General features: G+C 43.8%; 1 protein-coding gene across 1 annotated transcript; it reads left to right on the top strand.

Annotated features, from left to right (window-relative positions):
• Positions 1–21762: 21762 nt before the first annotated feature.
• ANKRD34C (ankyrin repeat domain 34C) lies at positions 21763–23888 on the top strand. The gene has a single exon (XM_040257440.1). It carries the CDS (start codon positions 21763–21765, stop codon positions 23368–23370), a length of 1608 nt encoding a protein of 535 aa, XP_040113374.1. The 3' UTR covers positions 23371–23888.
• Positions 23889–24146: the final 258 nt, after the last annotated feature.

Below are 24146 nucleotides of genomic sequence, written 5' to 3'. Positions count from 1 at the left end.
AACATCTGGAAGTTCACGGTTCACGTAGTGCTGAAGCCTGGCTTGGAGAATTTTGAGCATTACTTTACTAGTGTGTAAAGATGAGTGCAATTGTGCAGTAGTTTGAGCATTCTTTGGCATTGCCTTTCTTTGGGATTGGAATGAAAACTGACCTTCTCCAGTCCTGTGGCCACTGCTGAGTTTTCCAAATGTGCTGGCATATTGAGTGCAGCAGTTTCACAGCATCATCGTTCAGGATTTGAAATAGCTCAACTGGAATTCCATCACCTCCACTAGCTTTGTTTGCAGTAATGCTTTCTAAGGCCCACTTGACTTAATACTAAATAACTCATAACTAATCCTATTGTGGAAAAGAGAAAATTTTGAAACACTTAAATTTTGTTGAGAAGATTGTTTTTATGTTATGGAAATATATTTTTATTCAGTGGTTAGTTCAAGCTAAAATTCAATATTTCTGCTGTACAGAGACAGATAACTATCATGAATATAACATTGACAGGAGTCTTGATAACAGACTATAAATCAGGATAGTTTGAATTTTATTTTTTTATTGTTCTAAATATAATTTTATTCATTTATTTATTTTTGGCTGTGCTGAGTCTTCATTGCTGCATGAAGGCTTTCTCTAGTTTCAGCAATTGGGGGGTTACTTTCTAGCTGTGGTGTGAGGGCTTCTCTGCGTGGTGTCTTCGCTTGTTATGGAGCCCAGGCTCTAGAGTACAAGCTCATTAGTTGTGCTGCATGGGCTTGGTTGCCTGGTGGCATGTGGGATCTTCCTGGACCAGAGATTGAAACCATGTCCCCTGCATTGGCAGGTGGATTCTCACCCACTGGACCACCAGGGAAGACCTATTCTATGTATAATTTCAAATTTTATAAAATTTCATCATGATACCCAGCAGGGGTTACTGTTCCAGATCCTAAGAGTGGTGGCTTTGGGCTGCTATCCAGGGTCACGAGTTGTTCTGTTTGCCAAGAACTGAGAGGGTTCTTGGGACATTGGCCTTTTTAGGGCTGAAACCAAGCAAGTCCTGGACAAATCAGGATAAGCTGGTCACTCCTGTCATCACAGGCACAAATAAGCTTTATTGCCAGTGTCTTAGTCAAATTTTGAGTTTAGCCATGTCCTCCCTCTGACATAAGTACGTTCTATCCATAAGAGGTGATGAGCACACCCACATCTCTCCTCAGTCATTGCAGGAATCAGATTAAAATGCAGGGACTCTCCTCCACATCTGATGCTGTAAAGGGAGTGAGAAAGATGTCAGAGCAGGTAGTGCCCACACCACCAGCAGAGAGACACAGCCGAAAGGAAGCATGGTGGAGCAGATCCAAAGGGTCTTCTGCTTACATATGATTCCTGGTACAAACCATACAGTGCTATCCTAGGGGTCTGCAAACAAGAGCTGTATCTCCACAAACAGGTCAGCTCCATGCTCCCAGTTCTTGGAAATTTGCATATCAAGAATTTCCTTTGAGAGATGAAAAGGGTTTTTAGACAAAATTATTTTAAAAACACAAGGCTCTCACAGGACCCAAAAGCACAAGCTCACAGCTTCTAACTAGGTTAGCTAAACAAGGACACTCCTTGGAGGGAACTGCTAGCACGGACTCTATTTTGGGCATTTCAGAGGAACACTGGTGATCATGACTTATACTGGATAGAGTGGCTATTTGGGGACATTTATTTTTGCTAAAATATTTGCTTGAGTGTTTTTACAAAGTACTGCAAATCTGAAAAGATAAAAACAATTTCCGTAGGAGCCTTTAGAAGAGGGTGGGAAGGAAGACAGTGATCATGATACTGTAGCATTTATGTTGCCACGACACTTTCTGATACATTCAATATCTTCTCTTTAGAGAGAAGTTATAAAAGAACTGAAGCAGAGATAACAGCATACATTTGGCGTGAAACAAACATTGTGAGCTGGTTGCCCCCGCTGGTTTCCCCACAACTTTCATTCCTCCCAAAAGGACAGGATAATAACTAAAGAAGTTTCATGGGGGCAATGACTCTTTCTATTGGGAGGAACAGAGAACTTCCAGATGTTCAAGCTGGATTTAGAAAAGGCAGAGGAACCAGAGATCAAATAATCAACATCCGTTGGGTCATTGAAAAAGCAAGAGAGTTCCAGAAAAACATCTACTTCTGCTTTATTGAATATGCCAAGGCCTTTAACTGTGTGGATCACAACAAACTGTGGAAAATTATTAGAGATGGGAATACCAGACCACATTGCCTGCCTCCTGAGAAATCTGTATGCAGGTCAAGAAGCAACAGTTAGAACTGGACATGGAACAACGAACTGGTTCAAATTGGAAAAGGAGTACGTCAAGGCTGTATATGGTCACCCTGCTTATTTAACTTACATGCAGAGTACATCATGTGAAACACCAAACTGGATGAAGCACAAGCTGGAATCAAGATCACTGGGAGAAATATCAATAACCTCAGATATGCAGATGACACCACCCTCCTGGCAGAAAGTGACAAGGAACTGAAGAGCCTCTTGATAAAAGTGAAAGAGGAGAGTAAAAAAGCTGGCTTAAAACTCGACATTCAAAAAACTAAGATCATGGCATCCAGTCACATCATTTCATGGCAAATAGATGTGGAAACAATGGAAACAGTGACAGACTTTATTTTCTTGGGCTTCAAAATCACTGCAGATGGTGAGTGCAGCCATGAAATTAAAAGATGCTTGCTCCTTGGAAGAAAAGCTATGACTAACCCTGACAGCATATTAAAAAGCAGAGACATTACTTTGCTGACAAAGGTCTGTCTAGTTAAAGCTATGGTTTTTCCAGTGGTCATGTATGGACATGAGAGTTGGACCATAAAGAAAGCTGAGCGCTGAAGAACTGATAACTGTGGTGTTGGAGAAGACTCTTGAGAGTCCCTTGGACTGCAAAGAGATCAAACCAGTCAATCCTGAAGGAAATCAACCTTGAATATTCATTGGAAGGACCGATGGTGAAGCTGAAGCTCCAATACTTTGGCCACCTGACTCAATGGAAAAGACCCTGATGCTGGGAAAGATTGAAGGCAGAAGGAGAAAGGGACAACAGATGAGATGGTTGAATGGCATCACCAACTCAATGGACATGAGTTTGAGCAAGCTCTGGGAGTTGGTGATAGACAAGGAAGCGTGGCGTGCTGCAGTCCATGGGGTCACAAAGAGTCAGGCACGACCGAGCTACTGAACTAAACGGAACTGACTGGGAGGAAAAGGGTGTTTGGAAATTGTGGATACATTCAGGTTTGCAGGCAGCTTGCTGGGGGCAGGTTCCAGCCATCCTGACCATTGTCACTGTGCCACCTTGGGTGCAGTCACCTTCACCCCTGCTTCTCAGAAACAGTAGGTCTCAGTAGCATCAGGCATCGACAGGGACATCCTGATTAGGGAGTCTGGGACGAAATAAGGTACATCTGAGAGCCTTACCCCTGCTATTACTAACATTACTATCTTTTGGAGATCTTCCAAAATCATCCATGCATGGGTTCTCCTCCATTCAAGGAGAATCAGCTACTTTTTTTTTTTTAATATACCAAGTAATTTCTAATGGACTGTCTGCATCAGAATCACTGCTGAAATTCAATGATATTCAAACTTTGATGAAATAATCACAAGATAGGTAGGTGGACAGATAGATTGAATGAGAAATAGTTGGATAGATAGGAGATGAAAGAGGGAGAGAGAGAAATAAATAGATAACCCATATGAAAAAAAGATGAACAATAGTGATTATCTGTGGATTGGGAAATTATGAACAATTTTATTTACTTTATGCCTATTTTCTAATCAACTCTGAATCACCGGCACCAACAGAAAAGTGATTAGAAGATATAATCAGTAATTATACCAAAAGATAGGCAATAAACATTAAAAAAAATCAACCTGACTGTGGGACTTCCCTGGCGGTCCAATGGTTAAGACTCTGTACTTCCAATGCAGGGGTTTGATCCCTGGTTGAGGAAGATCTCAGATGCCACATGGCATGGCCAAAAAAAATCAACCTGACTAGTAATACAAAAAAACCAAAAACAAATTGAAACAATGACCTGATACATTTTTAAAAGATCATATTGGTGCATTTCTTTAATAATGAGGTCCAGTGTGGTTGAGGATGCATTTTATAATGAGCGAGGGGTAATGAAAACTGGCACAATCTTTCTGGAAGACACATTTAAAATCTGTATCAAAAATATTAAAATTTTGCATACCCTTTTGTCTAAAATCTCAAATAATTTGCTCTAAGGAAATAATTCTGAAATCTGAAAAAGACTAACTAAAAGATCTTCATTGCAATGTTATTTACAATAGAGAAAAACTACATAAAACCTTCACATCCTTAGCAGAATTGTGTAAAGAAATTATGGTTCATGCCTGCACTAAAATACAATGTAACCATTGACAATGAAGTAGAAAAATAGCATTCAATTACGTGAAGATAAGCTCTCAGAGTAAAAAAAAAATACATAATTTAAATTGATAGCTTTATAGCCTGAATTTTGAGGAAGAAAAGAAAGGACACAGTATAAATACAATACACTCGATTGTTGAACTCTCATTTTGTAAAATTATACATATGTTACATATTTAAATGTATATGGCCTCTTTTTCCTGCTCACCTGCATTTTGCAAGTTTTTAGTGACAAACACGGTGGTGGTCACATTATGCATTTCCTATTTATTTTCTTGGTAACAGAATTCTATTTTCACTGCGGTAGCATTAAACCAAACCAAGGAAAGGAGTCATTTCTTGCTCTAATACAAACCATAACAATCTTTCTTTCTGTATCCCCAACATTTCTTGCATATAACTGATATCTTCTAAAATTTATTTTAATTTATTTTTATTTTTGACTGTGCTGGGTCTTTGTTGCCGTGCAAGGGTTTTCTCTGGTTGTAACAAGTGGGGGCAATTCTCCATTTTCGGTGCATGGGCTTTTCATTGCCGTGGTTTCTCTTGCTGTGGGGCACGGGTTCTACAGTGGGTGGGCTCAGTAGTTGCGGCATACGGACTTAATTGCCCCACCGCATGTGGGATCTTTCTGGACCAGGGACTGAACCCATTTCCCTTGCATCTGCAGGTGGATTCCCAACCATCCTGCATATGACTGATTTCTAACGCAAAGTATCAAGGAGAAGTCAGCTGTGAGATGTACTGCTGGGGAAGGTGTGTTCTGATAAAAGGGATGCATGTGTCTGGCTCTACGAGATTGCAGTTTTCCTGTCTGGAATGTGCATGTTCTGGAGCTGTATAATGAGCAAGGGATAATGAAAACTGGTACAATCTTTCTGGAGGACACATTTGAAATCTGCATTAAATTTCTTTTCTCAGAATTCAGGCTATAAAGCTATTGATTTAAATTATGTTATTTTTTTTCCTGTCTGGAATGTAAATGTCCTGTCTGGAGCTGCCAGCAGCCTTCTAGTGCACTGCTGGTCCTGAAAGTTTTGAGCCTCTGAGCCAACAGCAGCAACTGCCCATCTTCAGACATTTTGCTATGCAAGAAAACAAGTCCCTCTGTTTAGATGAAGATTTCTATTACTTGCATCAAAAAGCATTTCTCGCTGATTTAAGGGTGCCATAAAAACACTTGAAACAAACAATTTTTTTTTTTTTTAGAATTAAGAGGTGTAACCAAAGGACTAGGAGAATAAGTCTGTATCTTATCTAGAATATACCTGCAACACATTTGTAATGTAATGTATTTTATGTGTACATTACATTTGTGTACATGTATTACAATTTACTATAACACAACCCAGTAAAAGCTATTTCAAATTTTATAACAGTCTAGAACACATCCAGTCTGCCAGTACTGGTCTTCTAAGACCTGGTAGTCCCGGTGTTAATTTGCTGTATGATCTCGGGGAAGCATCTCATCATTCTATAACTCAGATTCCCAAATGGTGTAAGACAATGAATCAAATGATTCTTAAGGCTCCTTGCTAAGAGCTCCAGCTAAAGAGCTCTGTGCTCATCTCTGAGTCTGTCATTCTCTTCCCTGTGGACAATGACTTGACCAAAAAGATACTCTGTGTAGGGAAACTGCTCAAGAATGGGAAATAAACACTATTGTTCCTTGGCTTAAAAACAGAGGCATACTCATGAATACAGAGACCAGACCGGTGGTTACCAGAGGTGGGGAGGGCATCGGGGTGGGTGAAATGGGAGAAGGGGGTTAAAAAGTCCAAACTCCCAGCTATAAAATAAATAAGTCCTGGAGATGTAATGTACAGCATGGAGATTATAGTTAATAATACTAGGGACTTCCCCAGTGGCCCAGGGGCTAAGGCTCCTGCTCCCAATACAGGGGGCCTGGGTTCAGTCCCTGGTAAGGGAACTAGATCCCACATGCTGCATCTAAGAGTTGGCATGCTGCAACTAAAAAAGAAAGAAAAGAAAAAAAAAGATCCCACATGCTGCCAAGAGATCTTAGTTGGGCATCCTGAATGCCCCCAACTAAGATCCTGGTGCAGGCAAATAAATAATAAATAAATAATTTAAATAATACCAATACCATGCTGTATACTTGAAAGCTGACTAGAGAGTAAATCTTAAAAGTTTTCACCACATATACAGAAAATTTTGTAACTATGTATTGTGATGATGTTAACCAGATTTATTAGGGTGTTTATTTCACAATTTAAACAAATATTGAACCATTATGTTATAAACTTGAAACTAATATAATGCTATATGTCAATGATATCTCAATAAAAAACAAACAACAACAAACACAGAGGGCATAGGGAATCAAGGCACCAAGGATCACTTTATAATTTTCTTTGTGGTGTCAGAATACCATCTAATGTGATTTTCTTCTGTTAAGAACAGAGTGAACTCTCCCCAAATCTCCCAACCAAGTTGAAATCCTAGAACACATTCTTTCTAACACCTGTCTACTGAGATGCTCCATGCTTCCCCATGGTGTGCATGGCCCCTTGCTGCACAGGTAATAAATCCAACATATTCAACTACAGGTGTGTTCCTGGAGGACTTTGACTAGAGGACATTGACAATAGTAAGCATTCAAAAATGTTTGTTGCTACTATTAGCAATGATTATTTTTAAAAATAATTATTGTTGCTATTAAACAAGTGGCTCCAGCATAAAAGACGCATCTCTGGGGAAGCGGCTGATATTCTACCCAGAAGGCAGATTTGGGATAGGTTGCAAAAGGCTTTTGTCTCATATTCTCTTGTATGAAACAGATGGCAGCCGCTGAAACACACATACGCACACACGCACACACACACACATACACAAAAATGCTGACAAATCTTAATCTTTAGAAAGTTCCTTCACAAAGGGAGAAAACATGTCTTTCTTGATCACAGCTGAATCTCTAACAATAAAGGAACGCAGATCACATCACATAGCCCCAGCTCAAGAAGTTTTTTCTGAATGAATGAATTTGGGAATGAATACTGGGACACTTTAACAGTTTAATTTAAACATTAAAAGATCAGGTACACAAATGTGTACTATGAATGCAGAGTCCCAAAGAATAGCAAGAAGAGATAAGAAAGCTTTCTTCAGTGATCAATGCAAAGAAATAGAGGAAAAGAACAGAATGGGAAAGGCTAGAGATCTCTTCAAGAAATTAGAGATACCAAGGGAACATTTCATGCAAAGATGGGCTCAATAAAGGACAGAAATGGTCTGGACCTAACAGAAGCAGAAGATATTAAGAAGAGGTGGCAAGAATACACAGAAGAACTGTACAAAAAAGATCTTCACGACCTAGATAATCACGATGGTGTGATCACTCATCTAGAGCCAGACATCCTGGAATGTGAAGTCAAATGGGCCTTAGGAAGCATCACTACAAACAAAGCTAGTGGAGGTGATGGAATTCCAGTTGAGCTATTTCAAATCCTGAAAGATGATGCTGTGAAAGTGCTGCACTCAATATGCCAGCACATTTGGAAAATTCAGCAGTGGCCACAGGACTGGAAAAGGTCAGTTTTCATTCCAATCCCAAAGAAAGGCAATGCCAAAGAATGCTCAAACTACCGCACAGTTGCACTCATCTCACATGCTAGTAAAGTAATGCTCAAAATTCTCCAAGCCAGGCTTCAGCAATACGTGAACCGTGAACTTCCTGATGTGCAAGCTAGTTTTAGAAAAGGCAGAGGAACCAGAGACCAAATTGCCAACATCTGCTGGATCATGGAAAAAGCAAGAGAGTTCCAGCAAAACATCTATTTCTGCTTTCTTGACTATGCCAAAGCCTTTGACTGTGTGGATCACAATAAACTGTGGAAAATTCTGAGAGAGATGGGAATACCAGACCACCTGACCTGCCTCTTGAGAAATCTGTATGTAGGTCAGGAAGCAACAGTTAGAACTGGCCATGAACAACAGACTGGTTCCAAATAGGAAAAGGAGTACGTCAAGGCTGTATATTGTCACCCTGCTTATTTAACTTATCTGCAGAGTACATCATGAGAAACGCTGGACTGAGAGAAACACAAGCTGGAATCAAGATTGCTGGAAGAAATATCAATAACCTCAGATATGCAGATGACACCACCCTTATGGCAGAAAGTGAAGAGGAACTAAAAAGCTTCTTGATGAAAGTGAAAGAGGAGAGTGACAAAGTTAGCTTAAAGCTCAACATTCAGAAAATGAAGATCATGGCATCCGGTCCCATCACTTCATGGGAAATAGATGGGGAAACAGGGGATACAGTGTCAGACTTTATTTTGGGAGGCTCCAAAATCATTGCAGATGGTGACTGCAGCCATGAAATTAAAAGACGCTTACTCCTTGGAAGAAAAGTTATGACCAACCTAGATAGCATATTCAAAAGCAGAGACATTACTTTGCCGACTAAGGTCCGTCTAGTCAAGGCTATAGTTTTTCCTGTGGTCATGTATGGATGTGAGAGTTGGACTGTGAAGAAGGCTGAGCGCCGAAGAATTGATGCTTTTGAACTGTGGTGTTGGAGAAGACTCTTGAGAGTCCCTTGGACTGCAAGGAGATCCAACCAGTCCATTCTGAAGGAGATCAACCCTGGGATTTCTTTGGAAGGAATGATGCTAAAGCTGAAACTCCAGTACTTTGGCCACTTCATGCAAAGAGTTGACTCATTGGAAAAGACTCTGATGCTGAGAGGGATTGGGGGGAGGCGGAGAAGGGGACGACAGAGGATGAGATGACTGGATGGCATCACTGACTCGATGGACATGAGTCTGAGTGAACTCCGGGAGTTGGTGATGGACAGGGAGGCCTGGCGTGCTGCAATTCATGGGGTCGCAAAGAGTCGGACACGACTGAGCTACTGAACTGAACTGAACACAAATGTGGTGAAGACATGTATACTTACATCCTACCAGAAACTGCACTAAACATTTAACATGGATTAACTCAGCTGCCTCTGATCCCCAGCCATGATGTAGATCCTATTATGAACTAAGTTTTATGGAGGTGGAAACTGAAGCACAGGGTGGTTTCGTGCTTCACCAGGGATCCCATGGCTGCTAGGTGGCTGAGTTAGGATTTAAATCCAGGTAGTCTGATAATATGCTCCACTGACTTGCAGCACAAAATAAAATGATAAAGAGTGATAGTGTGCAACCAACTTTACTGGCAGATTTGTTATGACCAACCTAGACAGCATATTAAGAAGCAGAGATATTACTTTGCCAACAAAGGTCCATTTGGTCAAACTGTGATTTTTCTAGTAGTCATGTATGGATATGAGAGTTGGACTATAAAGAAAGCTGAACACTGAAGAATTGATGCTTTTGAACTGTGGTGTTGGAGAAGACCTTTGAGAGTCCCTTGGACTGCAAGGAGATCCAACCAGTCCATCCTAAAGGAAATCAGTCCTGAATATTCATTTGAAGGACTGATGCTAAAGCTGAAGCTCCAATAATTTGGCCACCTAATGCAAAGAGCTGATTCTTTTGAAAAGACCCTGATGCTGGGAAAGACTGAAGGTGGGAGGAGAAGGGGATGACAGAGGATGAGATGGTTGGATGGGACACCGACTCAATGGATATGAGTTTGAGTAAACTCCAGGAGTAGGTGATGGACAGGGAGGCCTGATGTGCTGTAGTCCATGGGGTTGAAAAGAGTTGGACATGACTGAGCAACTGAACTGAACTGGTGTTGTTTGTATCAAAAAACACAGAAAGTAGATTATTTTCTCCACTGAGGAAAATAGCTCTTTGAGTATTTTAAATTGGTCATTTAATAAGCCACAAAGTGGAAATTACATAGATCCTACAGTCTGACCACAGCAAAATAACACTCGCTATAGACACCAAGGATAACAGGGGGAAAGCAAGGATGAAATATCAGGAATGAAAAAAGGAATATAAGAACAGATTCAGGGACTTTCCTGGTAGTCCAGTTGTTAGGACTTCCCCTTCCAATGCAGAGGGTGCAGGTCTGAACCCTGGTTGGGGATAAGATCCCAAATGCCCTGAGGCCAAAACACCAAAACATAAAACCAAAGCAGTATTGTAACAAATTCAATAAGGGCTTCAAAAATGGTCCACATCAAAAGAATTTTTAATCAAAAATAAATGTTGATACTTTAAAGAACAGATTCAGAGGAGATGAAAAATTCTGAGGTTATCTATTAGTTCATGCCAATAAATTTGAAAATGTAAATGAGATGGACTTTTCTAAGCAAATATAAATCACCCAAAATTGACTAAAGAGGAATCAGATAATGAATACTCTATTACTTACTAATAACTTTGGAAAGAATAATTAAAGATCTAGCCTTCCAAAATCCATCAAGCCCAGCTTGACTTATAGATGCATTCTTTAAATCAGCAATGAGCAGATAGATATCTTATAAGTTAAAAACACCAATGTGTAGGAAAAACCAGGATGCTTTCAAAATCATCCTAGAAAGTTAGCATAATCTAGTGTTAAATCTGAATGAGAACCCCACCATTGCCTGAAAAGGAAAAAATAATTTTATTTATCAGTATACATGCCCCATAAAAGCCCTAAGAAAAATTAGTAATTTTAATTCAATGTATTTTTATAAAAGAACATATATCGACCAGATAAATTTGTTGGGGGAATATATACATGGTATAATTAAGGATGGCATTTTGAATCAATAAGCAGAGGATGGACTAGTCAGGTTTGGTGTTAGGACAGTTGACTTCTTGCCTTCATCAAATCCTTGCCCTACCCTATATATAGGTACAATTTCCAGATGAAAAGATAACCTAAGCAATATCATCATCATCATCAATAACAACAATAACAGTAAAGTTCTAAGCTGCTAGAACTCTTAAGTAATTCCTCTTGTGATTCTGGGTCTCCTTAAGCTAGACAGGAAATCTAGAAGCCACAAAAGATAAGACTCACAGATTTGAGGTCATACAATCTTGAAACAGCTTTGCAGACAACCCCACCAAATATTATTAAGTGCTTAACAAATAATGGGTGCCACATGAAAACATTTCCAATGGTAACACCATGAAAACACTAAGTGATAAAGGCAAATGACAGAATAATTATATTTTTGAGATCAATAAAATTGATAACCCTTTGGCAAGTTTGATTAAAAAAAACTGGGCACGGGAGGGAGAAGACACACATAAGCAATATTAAGAATGAAAAGGGGGTATAGTTTCAGAGAAAAGAAAAAACTCTATAAGGTAATACTAGTTGTAACTTCGTGCCTCTGAACTTGAAATTGTAAATGAGATGGACAATTTTCTAGGAAAAGGCAAACGACTAAAACTGACTCAAGAAGATGTGGAGCTTTTTTTTTTTTTAAAGGAAAAATAGAACGCTGGACATATTAATAGATATAGAGCCACAGATAGATTGATATAGATAGATAGATGATGGATAGATATAGATAAATGATAGATAGATAGATAGATGATATATATCAGTAGGTTTGTGGTTTAAAAATGCAGATTACCTCTGGGAAATGGGACTAACAGAGGCAAGGCTAGGTGGAGGGGGGCAGCTGCTTTCTAAATACAAGCTGTGTGCTTTGAATCCTGTAAAAGTCACGAATTACTTTTGCAATAAAGGAAGCAAATTGTTGGTGAGTGGCTCTCCAGGAAGTCCCAGGAACAAGCCAGAGGTGGGCTAAAGGATGGAGCTGGAATGGAATCCAACCGCTCCTCTGTGATAATCAGATTCTCCCCATCTCACCGTTCCACCTGCCCCCACTTCTCTCCCTCTCCTTCCCAGTCTGTGGACAGACATCCTGAGATTGGAGGGCGTTGATGAAACAAGGCAGAGCAGCGGAAAGAGGAAAGAAGACAGGAGTTCAAATCCCTCCTCCAGTCTGGGGTTTGGAGTGTCAGACTTTGGGGAGAGTACTCTCACTTTCTCCCGATCCAAGGGTCGCTGCGCCCCACCCGCACCCACCACCCTCTGGGGTTCCTAGAGACTCAAGCTAAATTGTTGAGCGAGTCTAAACCCGCAAGAGCTGGCGATGAGGGGGTGGGGTGGCCGGCGCCTCCGCCCGAGGCTGCAGGTAGGAGCATCCCCGCCCCCGCTGCCCTCTCCTTCCCCCTGCCTCCCTAGCACACACACCCACACAAGCCGCGCGCCTCCCGGCTGGAGAGATGCTCTGAGGAGCCAGCGGGCAGCGGCTCCTCCTTAGCCAGCGGAACCCAAGAAGCAGCTGAAGGGCTGGGGTTGCGCCGGAGACCTACAATCCAGAACTGGGGACAATTCTTATCTTTCTTTCACGCTTCTTTCTTTCACGCTTCTTTCTTTCGCTCAAAAAACAAACAAACAAACCGAAACAAACAAACAAACCAAGTTCCCACTGCAACTTGGAGGAGCATGGAGTGATTGGAAGGAATTGACGCAGAAGCTTTATTTATAAACCCTAAAGAAGTTCTGGGCAAGTCACTCCACGGGACCCGCGAGGCCCCAGGTAACCCCAGCTCCAGGCGCTGGCTCAGTATGGCAAGCCAGCCCACAGCCTCAGGCAGGGGTGCGGGGCGCTCCCTGACTTTGCTTCTGGAGCAATGACACTCCCTGTATCCCGGACCCAGGTGGCCTCGCTTGGTGAGCGTCCCCACCAGGTAAGCGCACCCCGGGGGGTCTCCACTGGGCACCTGAATGGGACCTTCAGCTCCTAAGAAGTAAGTCCACACAGTTCAGCCACAGGCATGAGTGGGAGGTTTGTAGGAAAGAGTCTGTTTTTATCACAGGAAATTGTGGGAGATAGGAGTGGAAGATGGTTTTAAATATTTTATTTTTGTATTGACGCGTGGGGATGAGATGCGTAGGGGGCTGAATTTTTGTCGGAATGCTTGTGGATCGGGCCTGGAGATAGGCGCCTGAATTTGTGCATGGACTGAAGGGGGAGCGAAGCCCTCAGATTTTGCAGAAACCTGTGATGAAGGGGAGGTGAGAGGCGATGATCCTGAAAATGTGCCAGATATTGTGTAGAGTATGAATTTAAGCACTTTAGAGAAATGATGGGAGAAGCACTTACCGCCCTGGCTTCACCTGACCCCCACACTCGGCCATCTCCACGAAGATGCTCACAGGTACTGGCAACAATGGACACCCGCGCCGGGAGCCCTCGGCGTTCAGCACCTCGGACAGAGCCCGCGGGGCAGCGCGCAGCGCCCCGAGAACACCTGGCATCACGTCTCCGCCCCAGGCCACCGAGGCTCCTGGCTGAGGGCGGCTACCCAACGCCGCCCCTACAGCCGGGAGAGAGGATTCTCGAATCGCAAAGGCAAACGTGGAACTCAATGTCTGATCCGCTTCTAACTGCTTCCCGTGACTGCGGAAGGAAGAGGTGGAGTGTAAACACATACCCCCTAGCTTCCGCAAATACTACAGCTGAAAGGCGTGGCCTCCTGGATTTTGAAAGGTGGACCCAACCTTCTTCAAATTTTAACAATTACTGAGAGCTTTCTATGTGCCAAGGCCCTGTGCAAAGCGCTCTTTACATGAGTTACTTTATTGTTAGAGCCCGCCACAAATGGGTCTATGATCCCCATTTCACAGATGAGAACACTGAGGCAAGAGAACTTGAGTAACTTGCCCCAGTTTATACAAACACCAAATGGCAGAGCAGCGTTCTTAAACTCCAATCTGTGCTGCAATAGTCGGGAGATATGTCAGGCAGAATTCTGTCAAAGAGCTCTGAACTTGGGATCAGAGGAACAGAGTTTAAATCAAAGCTGTACCACTTACAGACGTGTGCTCTTGGGCAAGATTACCTAATGTGTCTGGACTTCAGGCTCTATCTGTAAAGTTAGGATAATAAAGCTTCCCCTGCAGAAGTACTAGGGGAGGAAGTGTCAAAGAGATCTCGTATGTGGCAAGATTCAGGTAACTTTGAATTGTGGTTGTGTGGTAGTGGGGGAAGGAAGCAGGGAGCAGGTGATTCAAAGAGGAAGAGGATTGGGAATGAACCCCAGTGGCGTTCTACAGGGTGCTGGGCACAACTGAGGGCAGGGCTTAATCCATCTTAAAACATTCCCATTAAAAAATGTTCAAGCACTGTTCCAGTCAAGCAATACAGAACTGTGTACTACATTTAGCCCCCAGCCCAGTACTATGCAGCCTTGTTCTAAACTAATCAGGCTAAAGGTCTGGGAAGACCTGGCAGTGAAAGAGCCTAGATTCAGCGAGATTAAAGACTCAATCTCTTCCCACTTATAAATGGGGAAAGGTTGAACAAGATGGTTCATCTCAGCTTCAAAAGTCTAAGACTTCCATAGTTTGTGGATAATGAAATAATCCAAGGGTTTCTGGGCTTCCCCCTTCACTCAGATGCTAAAGAATCTGTCTACAATACAGGAGACCTGAGTTTGATCCCTGGGTTGGGAAGATCCCCTGGAGAAGGGAATCGCTACCCACTCCAGTATTCTTGTCAAGAGAATCCCATGGACAGAGGAGCCGGGCTATAGTCCATAGGGTTGCAGAGTTGGACATGACTGAGCGACTAACACTTATGGACAAAATAAGGCAAACAATTTCACCCATTCATCTCCTCCATCAAAAAAATATTTTGAGTGTGTGTGTTAGAGATGTTTTAGTTTTTAGCATTTCTAGTCCATGTGCCTTTGAAATTATGTTAGTCACCATTAGAGTGGAGTTGAGTTAAACACAAAACAGCCCTGCTTCAAACAAGGCAGTTGGTGTCAGCCTGGGGCAAAAACATACATATGAGCCCTTTATGGTAAGTCCCTACATATTAGCCTCAAGTTTTGAACTTTCAAAGATGCAAATGTGCATTCACCTGTCCAATCATGTAAGTCAGTTCACATATCTGGCATATATTGTCATGTGGGTGTATCCTCTACACATGGTTGTGCTTTCATATACTGTACAGTGCTATTTTTTTGGTGTTTGTTTTTATGCATTATCTGTATGAAAAGTATTATAAATCTATTACAGTACAGTTGTTGTTCAGCCGCTCAGTTGTGTCCGACTTTTTACCACCCCATGGACTGCAGCACATCAGGCTTCCCTGTCCTTCACCATCTACTGGAGTTTGCTCAAACTCATGTCCATCGAGTTGGTGATGCCATCCAGTCATTTCATCCTCTGTCACCCACTTCTCCTGGTCTCAATCTTTCCCAGCATCAGGGTCTTTTCCAGTGAGTCGGCTCTTCAAATCGGGTGGCCAAAGTATTGGAGCTTCAGCTTCAGCATCAGTCCTTCCAATGAATATTCAGGGTTGATTTGCTCCAGGATTGACTGGTTTGATCTCAGTACATTACAGTACAGTATTATAAAGCAAATATGTTAGTTGGGTGCCTATGCTAACTTTGTGGGACTTAGCAATAAATTGTACTTATGAATGCACTCTTGGAACAGAACTCATCTGTATGCAGGGGAGTTACTGTATTGGGTTATAAAACCTTGGAAAGTAGGAATAAGGGAAATGAAACACAAGGCAAGGAAAGAGGAAAAGTAAATACATTATTGAGCTTTTCATGGCTTGGCAACTAGTGCAGTGATTACTCAGTCTTTTGGAAATTGTATAATCCACTGCATCTCACCCAGACCCAAACTAGGCTATTAGAAGAAAGGGAAAAGAATTTACCTCACATCTACCACCCATCTCCCATCAGTCAACATTTGTCCTGCAAAAGGCCAGTCCTCACCACCAGCTTCTGAGCAGAGTAACTTGATCTCTCCAGGCAGCTGATGGAGAAATAGTTTCTCCAGTAGTCAGTTTCTCCTGGTCAGTGGCACCCAGGTGTGGGGCTCAGCCATCTGTAGCAGTGACAGCAAGGGTGACCTGACTCTAAGACCGAGGTATAGACCTTTCGAAGGCCACTTGGGCAAGAGAGCAAGGTGAGCAGCCAACACCCAGAGAGGAGAGGTGGACGTACATCTGGGATGATACATAAAGTGAGTCTGGCATCATCTGCAAGGCTCTTGTCAATAAGCCATGTGACCTGCAATCTCTTCAACCCACTTTTCTTGATGGGAAAAGCGTAAGATGGATGCAGCACACCAACAGTTAACGTTAAGGCAGCACACTTTATCTGGGCTACAGGGATGAGGTAAGGAACTGATTCTGTCCTTGCACGGAGCTCCCGCATTTTCATCATTTAAGGAATTTAAGTGGGGAGGACCACAGTGAAAAAAATGGCCAGAGACAACCTGAAAAGTAGCTCACTGGGGATAGAAAAAGTTCCCTCCGTCAATGGGCTAGACAACCCAGACCTCAGAGAGCAACTGGGATGTTGAGTCTCCATCTTGCTCTCTCCTTAGGGGCCGGGGGAAGAGTAGATGGGGGACAAGCCTGAGCTCAGAGGAGGAGGTAGCCGCTGATGCAAAAGTGAAGGGAGAGATGCACCTCCCAGATATTCTATCCTCTCCCTCCTTTCCTTTCTTATTTTTCTCCCTACCTGCCTCCTTCCACCCCAGACTTTGAGGTGGTCCAGAGCTATGTGACTGGCACTACACACAACACAGAGAGAGACAACCCAATGGTCCGCCCATGTCCCCTATCCATCTTCCTTTCTTGATTGTCTTCCTCCCTTCCTCCATCTTTCCCTTTATCCAACTTTCAAATTATCACAGAGCTGATGAGGGACAAAAGACAGTTTCCCTGCCTCAAAGGGCTCAGAGATACAGGGAGGAGGCTGACCCAGATGGTTAACCAGATCAATACACCAAGTGAAGAAGGTGACCCCAGGGAATGCAGTATCCACATTTTTTCTTTTGTATGTTGTGTGTGTGTGAGTGTGTGTGAGAGAGAGACAGAGAATGCAAAGATGATGCACAGTATTCCAGTGTATGAATACACTACCATTTCTTTATTTTCTTTTTTAAAAATATTTTTACTTAGTTACGTTATTTTTTTATTTGGCTGTGCCTGGTCTTAGTTGTGGCATGAGCAATCTTTAGTTGTGGCATGTGGGATCTAGTTCCTTCACCAGGGATAGAACCTCGGCCACCTGCATTGGGAGCCCAGTGTCTTAGCCACTGGAACACCAGGGAAGTCCCTCTATTTTCATCTTGAGGTATTGTTTCTAGTTTTGGCTTTTTTATGAATAGGGCTCCTGGGATCATTTTTGCACGTGTTTTGCTACGCATATTTATCAGTAATCTATTCCTGAGAACAAAACATCCCCAAAATGAGTGGCTTAAGTGAAGGATCACTTCTTTGCTAATAGTTCTGGAACTGGAACATCTGCTGGCTTCTCCCGAGCTCCCTTATGCTGTTGCCATCTTCTGGGGCTTTGGCTGCTCTGAGATGGTCTCATGGACACTCTAGTGTTCGCTGAGGCTGTCAGCTGAAATGCTCTGTGTCCTTCCTGGCAGGATACCCCAGGCTTCTGTCCATGGCAGTCAAATTCCAAGAGAGCAAATCCTGAAGTTGTAAGGTCCCCTGAGGCCTTGCCTTGAAAACCACACAAAGTTAGTTCTGCTGCATTTTATTGGGTGGCTCAGAGGGTAAAGCGTCTGCCTGCAATGCGGGAGACCTGGGTTCGATCCCCGGGTCAGGAAGATCCCCTGGAGAAGGAAATGGCAACCCACTCTGGTATTCTTGCCTGGAAAATCCCATGGACAGAGAAGCCTGGTAGGCTACAGTCCATGGGGTCGCAAAGAGTCGGACATGACTGAGCAACTTCACTTTCATTGGTCAAAGCAAATCCCATGCTGACTCCTCCTTTCCATGGGAGGAGAGGGAAGACCTCATCACAGGTGGTGTGCACGCAGGGAGGGGAGGACTTTGTGGCCATGCTTTTCGGTCCACCACACACCTAAACCCAGGCATGGAATTACTGGGTCAGAGCATAGGCACTGGCTCATTGGGACCAACTGATGCTCCACCAACGCACACCTCCTGCTTCCATCTTCCTGCCTTCTTGATGCTGTCGGTCTAATTTTAGCCTTGCTGGAGGGGGTAGGGCTATGGCTACACGGTGCTGTAATTTGATTTTCCTTGATTACAACAAGGCTGAGCACTGTTTTCTGTGCTTATTGGCCATTTGTGTATCCTCTTTTGGAGGAAGTGATTTGTAGGTGTTCTTTATATAGTCTGGATATGAGTCAGTTGTAATTTTATTCCACTCTCTCCCTTCCATCTTGAGTGATTTTTCTCTTGATTAAAAAGGAAGTAACATTGGAGCTGAGATTTGAGAGATGATGAATAATTAAAGAAGAGCAGGGTGGGCTTATAGTTAGAAACATGAACAGGGCTAGAAGGAAGAAAAGGAAAAAGTGGGGTGGTTGAGCAATGGCCAGCTTTCAAGATAGATGGAGCATAAAGGGAACAGGTGTAGCAGGCAGGTGCTGAAGATGCGTGGCCAGGAGATGAAGGCCCCTTGGATGGAGTGGAAGACAGCTTGTTTTCACTGCACGCTGCCTTTTCTTCTTTTGTGTGTTAGTGGATCAGTCATGTCCAACTCTTTGCGATCCCATGGACTGTAGCCCACCAGCTTCTTCCATCCAGAGAATTTTCCAGGCAAGAATACTGTAGTGGGTTGCCATTCCCTTCTTCATTTCTTCCTTTAGCTCTTGAAAATTCTGCTTTAAATGCCCAGAGTTTAGGGATTAACAAGCTTATCAACTCATGGAACTGTAATAAAATGATCATATGTAGGACCACAGGAAAGTTAAAATGACAGAATCAGAAGAGAAAGAAAGGCCACATCAGGGAGAAGAGGGAGAGATAAAGAATCAGTAGGAGAGGACGTCCCTGGTGGCCCAGTGGTTGGGTGTCCACCTGCCAATGCAGGGAACATGGGTTCAACCCCTGGTCTTGTAAGATTCCACATGCCTTAGGGCAACTAAACCCTGGGCACTACAACTACTGAGCCTGTGCTCCACAACAAGAGAAGCCACTGCAATGAGAAGTCCTCCCCACAACTAGAGAAAGCCTGCACAGTAAGGAAGACCCAGCAGTCAAAAATAAATCAATCAACAAACAAATAGAATTGGAAGGAGCCTGAAGAAAGCAGCATAGAGTTGAAGAGACAGAAACGGAGACTTCTTGTGGATACACTTAATAACATATGGTATCTTTGGATGGTAGTGATTTTACAGAAAAATCTCATAGGAACACATAGACACAATTGCGACAAGATCAGACTGAGATGGAGTTGTTGTTAGAACAGAGCATTTGGAAGAAGCAGAAAATGATCTGAAGCAGAAAGATACATCCTAGACTGTAAATCAAAGTTACTTCTGAAGGGAAAGAGGAGCTTTGAAGAGGGTTGGGAGGGGGCGTAAAGGGTATTGCTTCTTCTTTATATGAATTGGGCATTTTTTCCCAAAAAAGAAACAAGTATCTATTCATGTATTGAATGTTTTAAAAGGCTATATATCCATCTCTCAACTTGAGCCAAGAAAAGCTGACTTCCTACTTAATTTTTGTGTGCATGTGTTCTCAGTCATGTCCAACTCTTTGCGACCTTAGCTGCTCCTAAGTCGCTTCAGCTGTGTCTGACTCTTTGTGACCCTATAAACTTTAGCCTGCCAGGCTCCTCTGTCCATGGGATTTCCCAGGCGAGAATGCTAGAGTGGGTTGCCATTTCCTTCTCCAGGAGATCTTTCTGACCCAGAGATCGAACCCGTGTCTCCTGCCATGTCTCTTGCATTGCAGGCGTATTCTTTACTGCTAAGCCACTGGGGAAGCCCTCTTATACAATAGAGGGATGGAAATTGATCAATAATTGCTCAGAGGAGTGGGGCAAGAGGAAGGATGGTGTGTATCAGAGGAGAAGGAAAGCTCAGGCATTGTAACACCTGCTCAGCTGAGCCCAAAGGACAAAAAGTCTACCTGGTGGGGCCTTGTGGGCAGAGTGCAGCCAGTGAGAGGTCCAGGGCTGGCAGGCATCAATTCTGGGAGACCATGTCTCCTTATTCCTGGAAGACCTCTCGATCAACACCCACTTTGGAGGCTCTAAGTCCAGGATTTAGGTAATTGACACGAGGAAAACCAACACAGGAAACCCAGGTTTGACAAACTTCAACGGGGGCAGCTCTGGTATGAGCTTTATTTCCTAACACTGGTGAGCAAAGATGCAATCCCTTGTCCACCCTCTGCCTCAGGTCTGCTCAACCAGAGAGGAGGGTGTGGCAATGCATCATTCCAGTGGGTCTGCGAGTCTGATCATCAAGGATGAGAACTCTGACATCTGCTGGAGAAGTGGGAACTACAGCCTGGAAAGGGATGGCTGGACTGTTCTTGTTTTTATAATCTTTTCCTCCTGTGATGACTGTGATACATGTTTGGTTTAGGAAGTACAACAAAAAGAAGAACATGAAATCTATTCACAATCCCATCTCCATTGTAGTGCATTTTATTCTGGTCTTTTGGATACACACCTAGAGCAACAGTACATTAAATCATTATTGACGAGGTAACCTATGAAGTGTAAGTCATTGCTAAAGGCTGAGGCTACAGCAGTGAACAAGACAGACACAAATCTTTCCTTATGGCAACTTCGACCTTAGTGATGCCAACAGAAAAAACACAAAGGTTCTTAAACCGCAGTGTGATAAATATGTGCAGTCAATGCAGTAAGAGCTTGCATGTTTTCTTGCTTACTCTCTCCTAGACATTATGCCAGCTACTTTATATGTGGTTACTTGTTTAATTAATATATACAGTATCCCATTTAATCTTCACAATGACTTTATGGGGTAGCCTGCTACTATCACCACCCCTACCCCTGACAGGTTACAGATGAAGAAGCAAATTCAGAAAAGTTAAATAACCAAGCAAGAGATTTCCCTGGTCGTCCAGTGGCTAAGACCCTGAGCTCCCAATGTAGGGGATCTGGGTTCAGTCCCTGGTTGGGGAACTAAAATCCCATACGCAGCAACTAAAGATCCCATGTGCTGCAACTAAGACCCAGCTGCTGCTGCTACTAAGTCACTTCAGTCGTGTCCGACTCTGTGCAACCCCATAGACGGCAGCCCACTAGGCTCCTCCATCCCTGGGATTCTCCAGGCAAGAACCAGCATAGCCAATAAAGAAACAAAACAAAACAAAACAAAACCAAGCAAGGTGGCATCACTTGGGATCAGGTTGGGACACGACTGTACACAGACTCTGTAACACCTGTGCTGCTCAGATTGGCTATAGAATGTGTGCATGCATGCTCAGCTGTGTCTGACTCTTTGTGACCCCATGGACTGTAGCCCGCCAGGCTCCTCTGTCTGTGGGATTTTCCAGGCAAGGATACAGGAATAGGCTTCACTTCCTTCTCCAAAGCTATAGAATATATGACACTTTTCTCTCTTCTTCCTTTGCTAGGTCTGACTGCTGCTGTGGTTCAGAGACCCTAAGCTGTAGCCAGGATGATGGACGATGACACGGAACTGAGGACGGATGGAAACTCACTTTTAAAGGCTGTGTGGCTCGGGAGGCTCAGGCTGACAAGGCTCCTCCTGGAAGGGGGCGCATACATCAATGAAAGCAATGACAAGGGGGAGACGGCTCTCATGGTGGCGTGCATCACCAAGCACGTGGACCAGCAGAGCATCAGCAAGTCCAAGATGGTCAAGTACCTGCTGGACAACAGGGCAGACCCCAACATCCAGGATAAGTCTGGCAAGACTGCCCTCATCCACGCCTGCATCCGAAGAGCTGGTGGGGACGTGGTCTCCCTGCTGCTGGAGAACGGAGCAGACCCCAGCCTTGAGGACCGCACTGGGGCTTCAGCTCTGGTTTATGCCATAAATGCAGATGACAAGGATGCGTTGAGACAGCTTCTGGATGCCTGCAAGGCCAAAGGCAAGGAGGTAATTATCATAACGACAGACAAGTCATCTTCCGGCACCAAAACCACCAAACAGTATCTGAATGTCCCCCCTTCACCCAAAGAAGAAGACAGACAGTCGCCTCCCCTGTGTGCTTCTCCGTCTGAGGTTGAACTGAAGGCTCCAGGCCTGGGATCTCCACCCAGCGAGAAGGAAGATGACTTCTTTAGCCTCCAGTCAGGGCATCCAAGTAGTTGCAACACTGCCAAGGCTCTTAATGAACCTGGGTCACCTGCTCAGAAAGTTGGGAATCTCAAAAGGGCCCGCCTGCCTCAGCTGAAGAGGCTCCAGTCTGAGCCCTGGGGCCTGACGGCACCATCCGTGCTGGCTGCCTCCTGTGTGCGTCAGGATGAGACCCATGGCGTGGGCATGGACGGCGAGGTCAAGAGCATCGGTGATGTATCCTTCCCCAGAAGGAGCCCCCTCTCCAGAACCAGCAGCATTGATGGCAAAGATGCCAGCCTCGTCCACACGGTCACGGAACAGGTGGTGAAGATCCCGGTCTCTTCGGCACCGGCCTCGTGGAAGGCAGCCTATGAGAAGACTCAGGCTCCCCACCCACGTCTGGCCAGAAGAGGTACTCTCCCTATCGACCAAGAGAAGGTGGGCATCTGCCCAGCAGGCCCCTCTGCTCTCAAAGACGCCGTGACCCTCAAACGGCTGGAGAATGACCTCTATGATTTAGAGTTACAGCCTGGGGCCGACCTGCCCAACCCCATCTCCCTAGAATCAGGCAAAGGTCCACTGGATCGCAAGAAGCTCAACAGCTCCCACCTTTCTCTCTTCCAAGGCTCCAGGGAGTCCCTGGACGCTGTGTCCAGCACGTCACCCAACTCAGCCCGCCGCAGGCCACCCCATCTTCTAGAAAGACGAGGTTCTGGAACCTTGCTCCTGGACCGAATTTCTCAGACCAGGCCTGGCTTCCTCCCACCTTTAAATGTAAATCTGAGCCCACCTATCCCGGATATTAGAGTGAGCAGCAAACCTTCCTCTCCACTTGCTAGTGGCTTAAAATCCATGGTTCCTGTCGCTCCAAGCTCACCAAAGAGAGTTGACTTGAGAAGTAAAAAGAAACTCCTCCGGAGGCATTCTATGCAAGTTGAGCAGATGAAGCAGCTGTCTGACTTTGAGGAAATCATGACCTAGACTAAGCTTTTAGGGAGGTTTTTTTTTTTTTTTTAATCTATGTAGTTTATGAATAGTACTATAATCTAGACCAACATAGCCATGCAGGCTCTCTGTATCCTGATCATTCCTTAATGCTGGTGTGTGGCTGCTTCAAAAGAAATGAAAACAGACTGCCACTTCCGTTCTGAAAGGACATCTGGGGTTTTATAGGGCTCCTTGGAAAGAGCTCAGGATAACTTTTAGAGTTGAAATTGCAAAAAAAAAAAAAAAATCTCCCAAAGAAGAAAACCTTTGGAATTTCAAAGTTGCACAGCAGGTACCATGATCTGAGCTGCTGACACCTGTTATTTTATATCAGACAAACAAGAATTTAAATCACAAGGTGGTATTTGGAGTATGTCATGTGTCATAAATGTATAAAGTGCCCAAGAGAAAAACGAGGGGCTTTAACATGTGTTAGAATGTGCAGAGGCTCAACACCAACCCTCAGGCTATGAAATTTGGGGATGTGTGTTACATCCAGAAAAAAAGAAGCAGCATTCAGAGAGGTTCTGACATCTGCTTCCTATGTTGAACCACATCAGGGGGCACTGGCTGGTACAGCACAGTGGAGTTCTTCCAGAACTTCAGCAACAGATTTTATCCACTAATTTGGGTGTCCTTTGGGTTTCTCTAGTGTTTTGGAGATAAAGATTCCGCCTGCAATGCAGAAGACTTGGGTTCAATTCCTGGATCAGGAAGATCCCCTGGAGAAGGAAATGGCAACCCACTCCAGTATTCTAGCCTGGAGAATC

The sequence above is a fragment of the Oryx dammah genome, unplaced genomic scaffold, assembly GCF_014754425.2.
Source record: "Oryx dammah isolate SB20612 unplaced genomic scaffold, SCBI_Odam_1.1 HiC_scaffold_16, whole genome shotgun sequence".
In the NCBI taxonomy this organism is placed as follows: Eukaryota; Metazoa; Chordata; class Mammalia; order Artiodactyla; family Bovidae; genus Oryx; species Oryx dammah.
The sequence above is the reverse complement of the archived record's forward strand: the minus strand, read 5'-3'. Positions and strand labels throughout refer to the sequence as shown.

Coding starts and splice junctions, on each gene's coding strand:
- ANKRD34C (XM_040257440.1), top strand. CDS start 21,763: ATGATGGACGATGACACGGAACTGAGGACGGATGGAAACTCACTTTTA.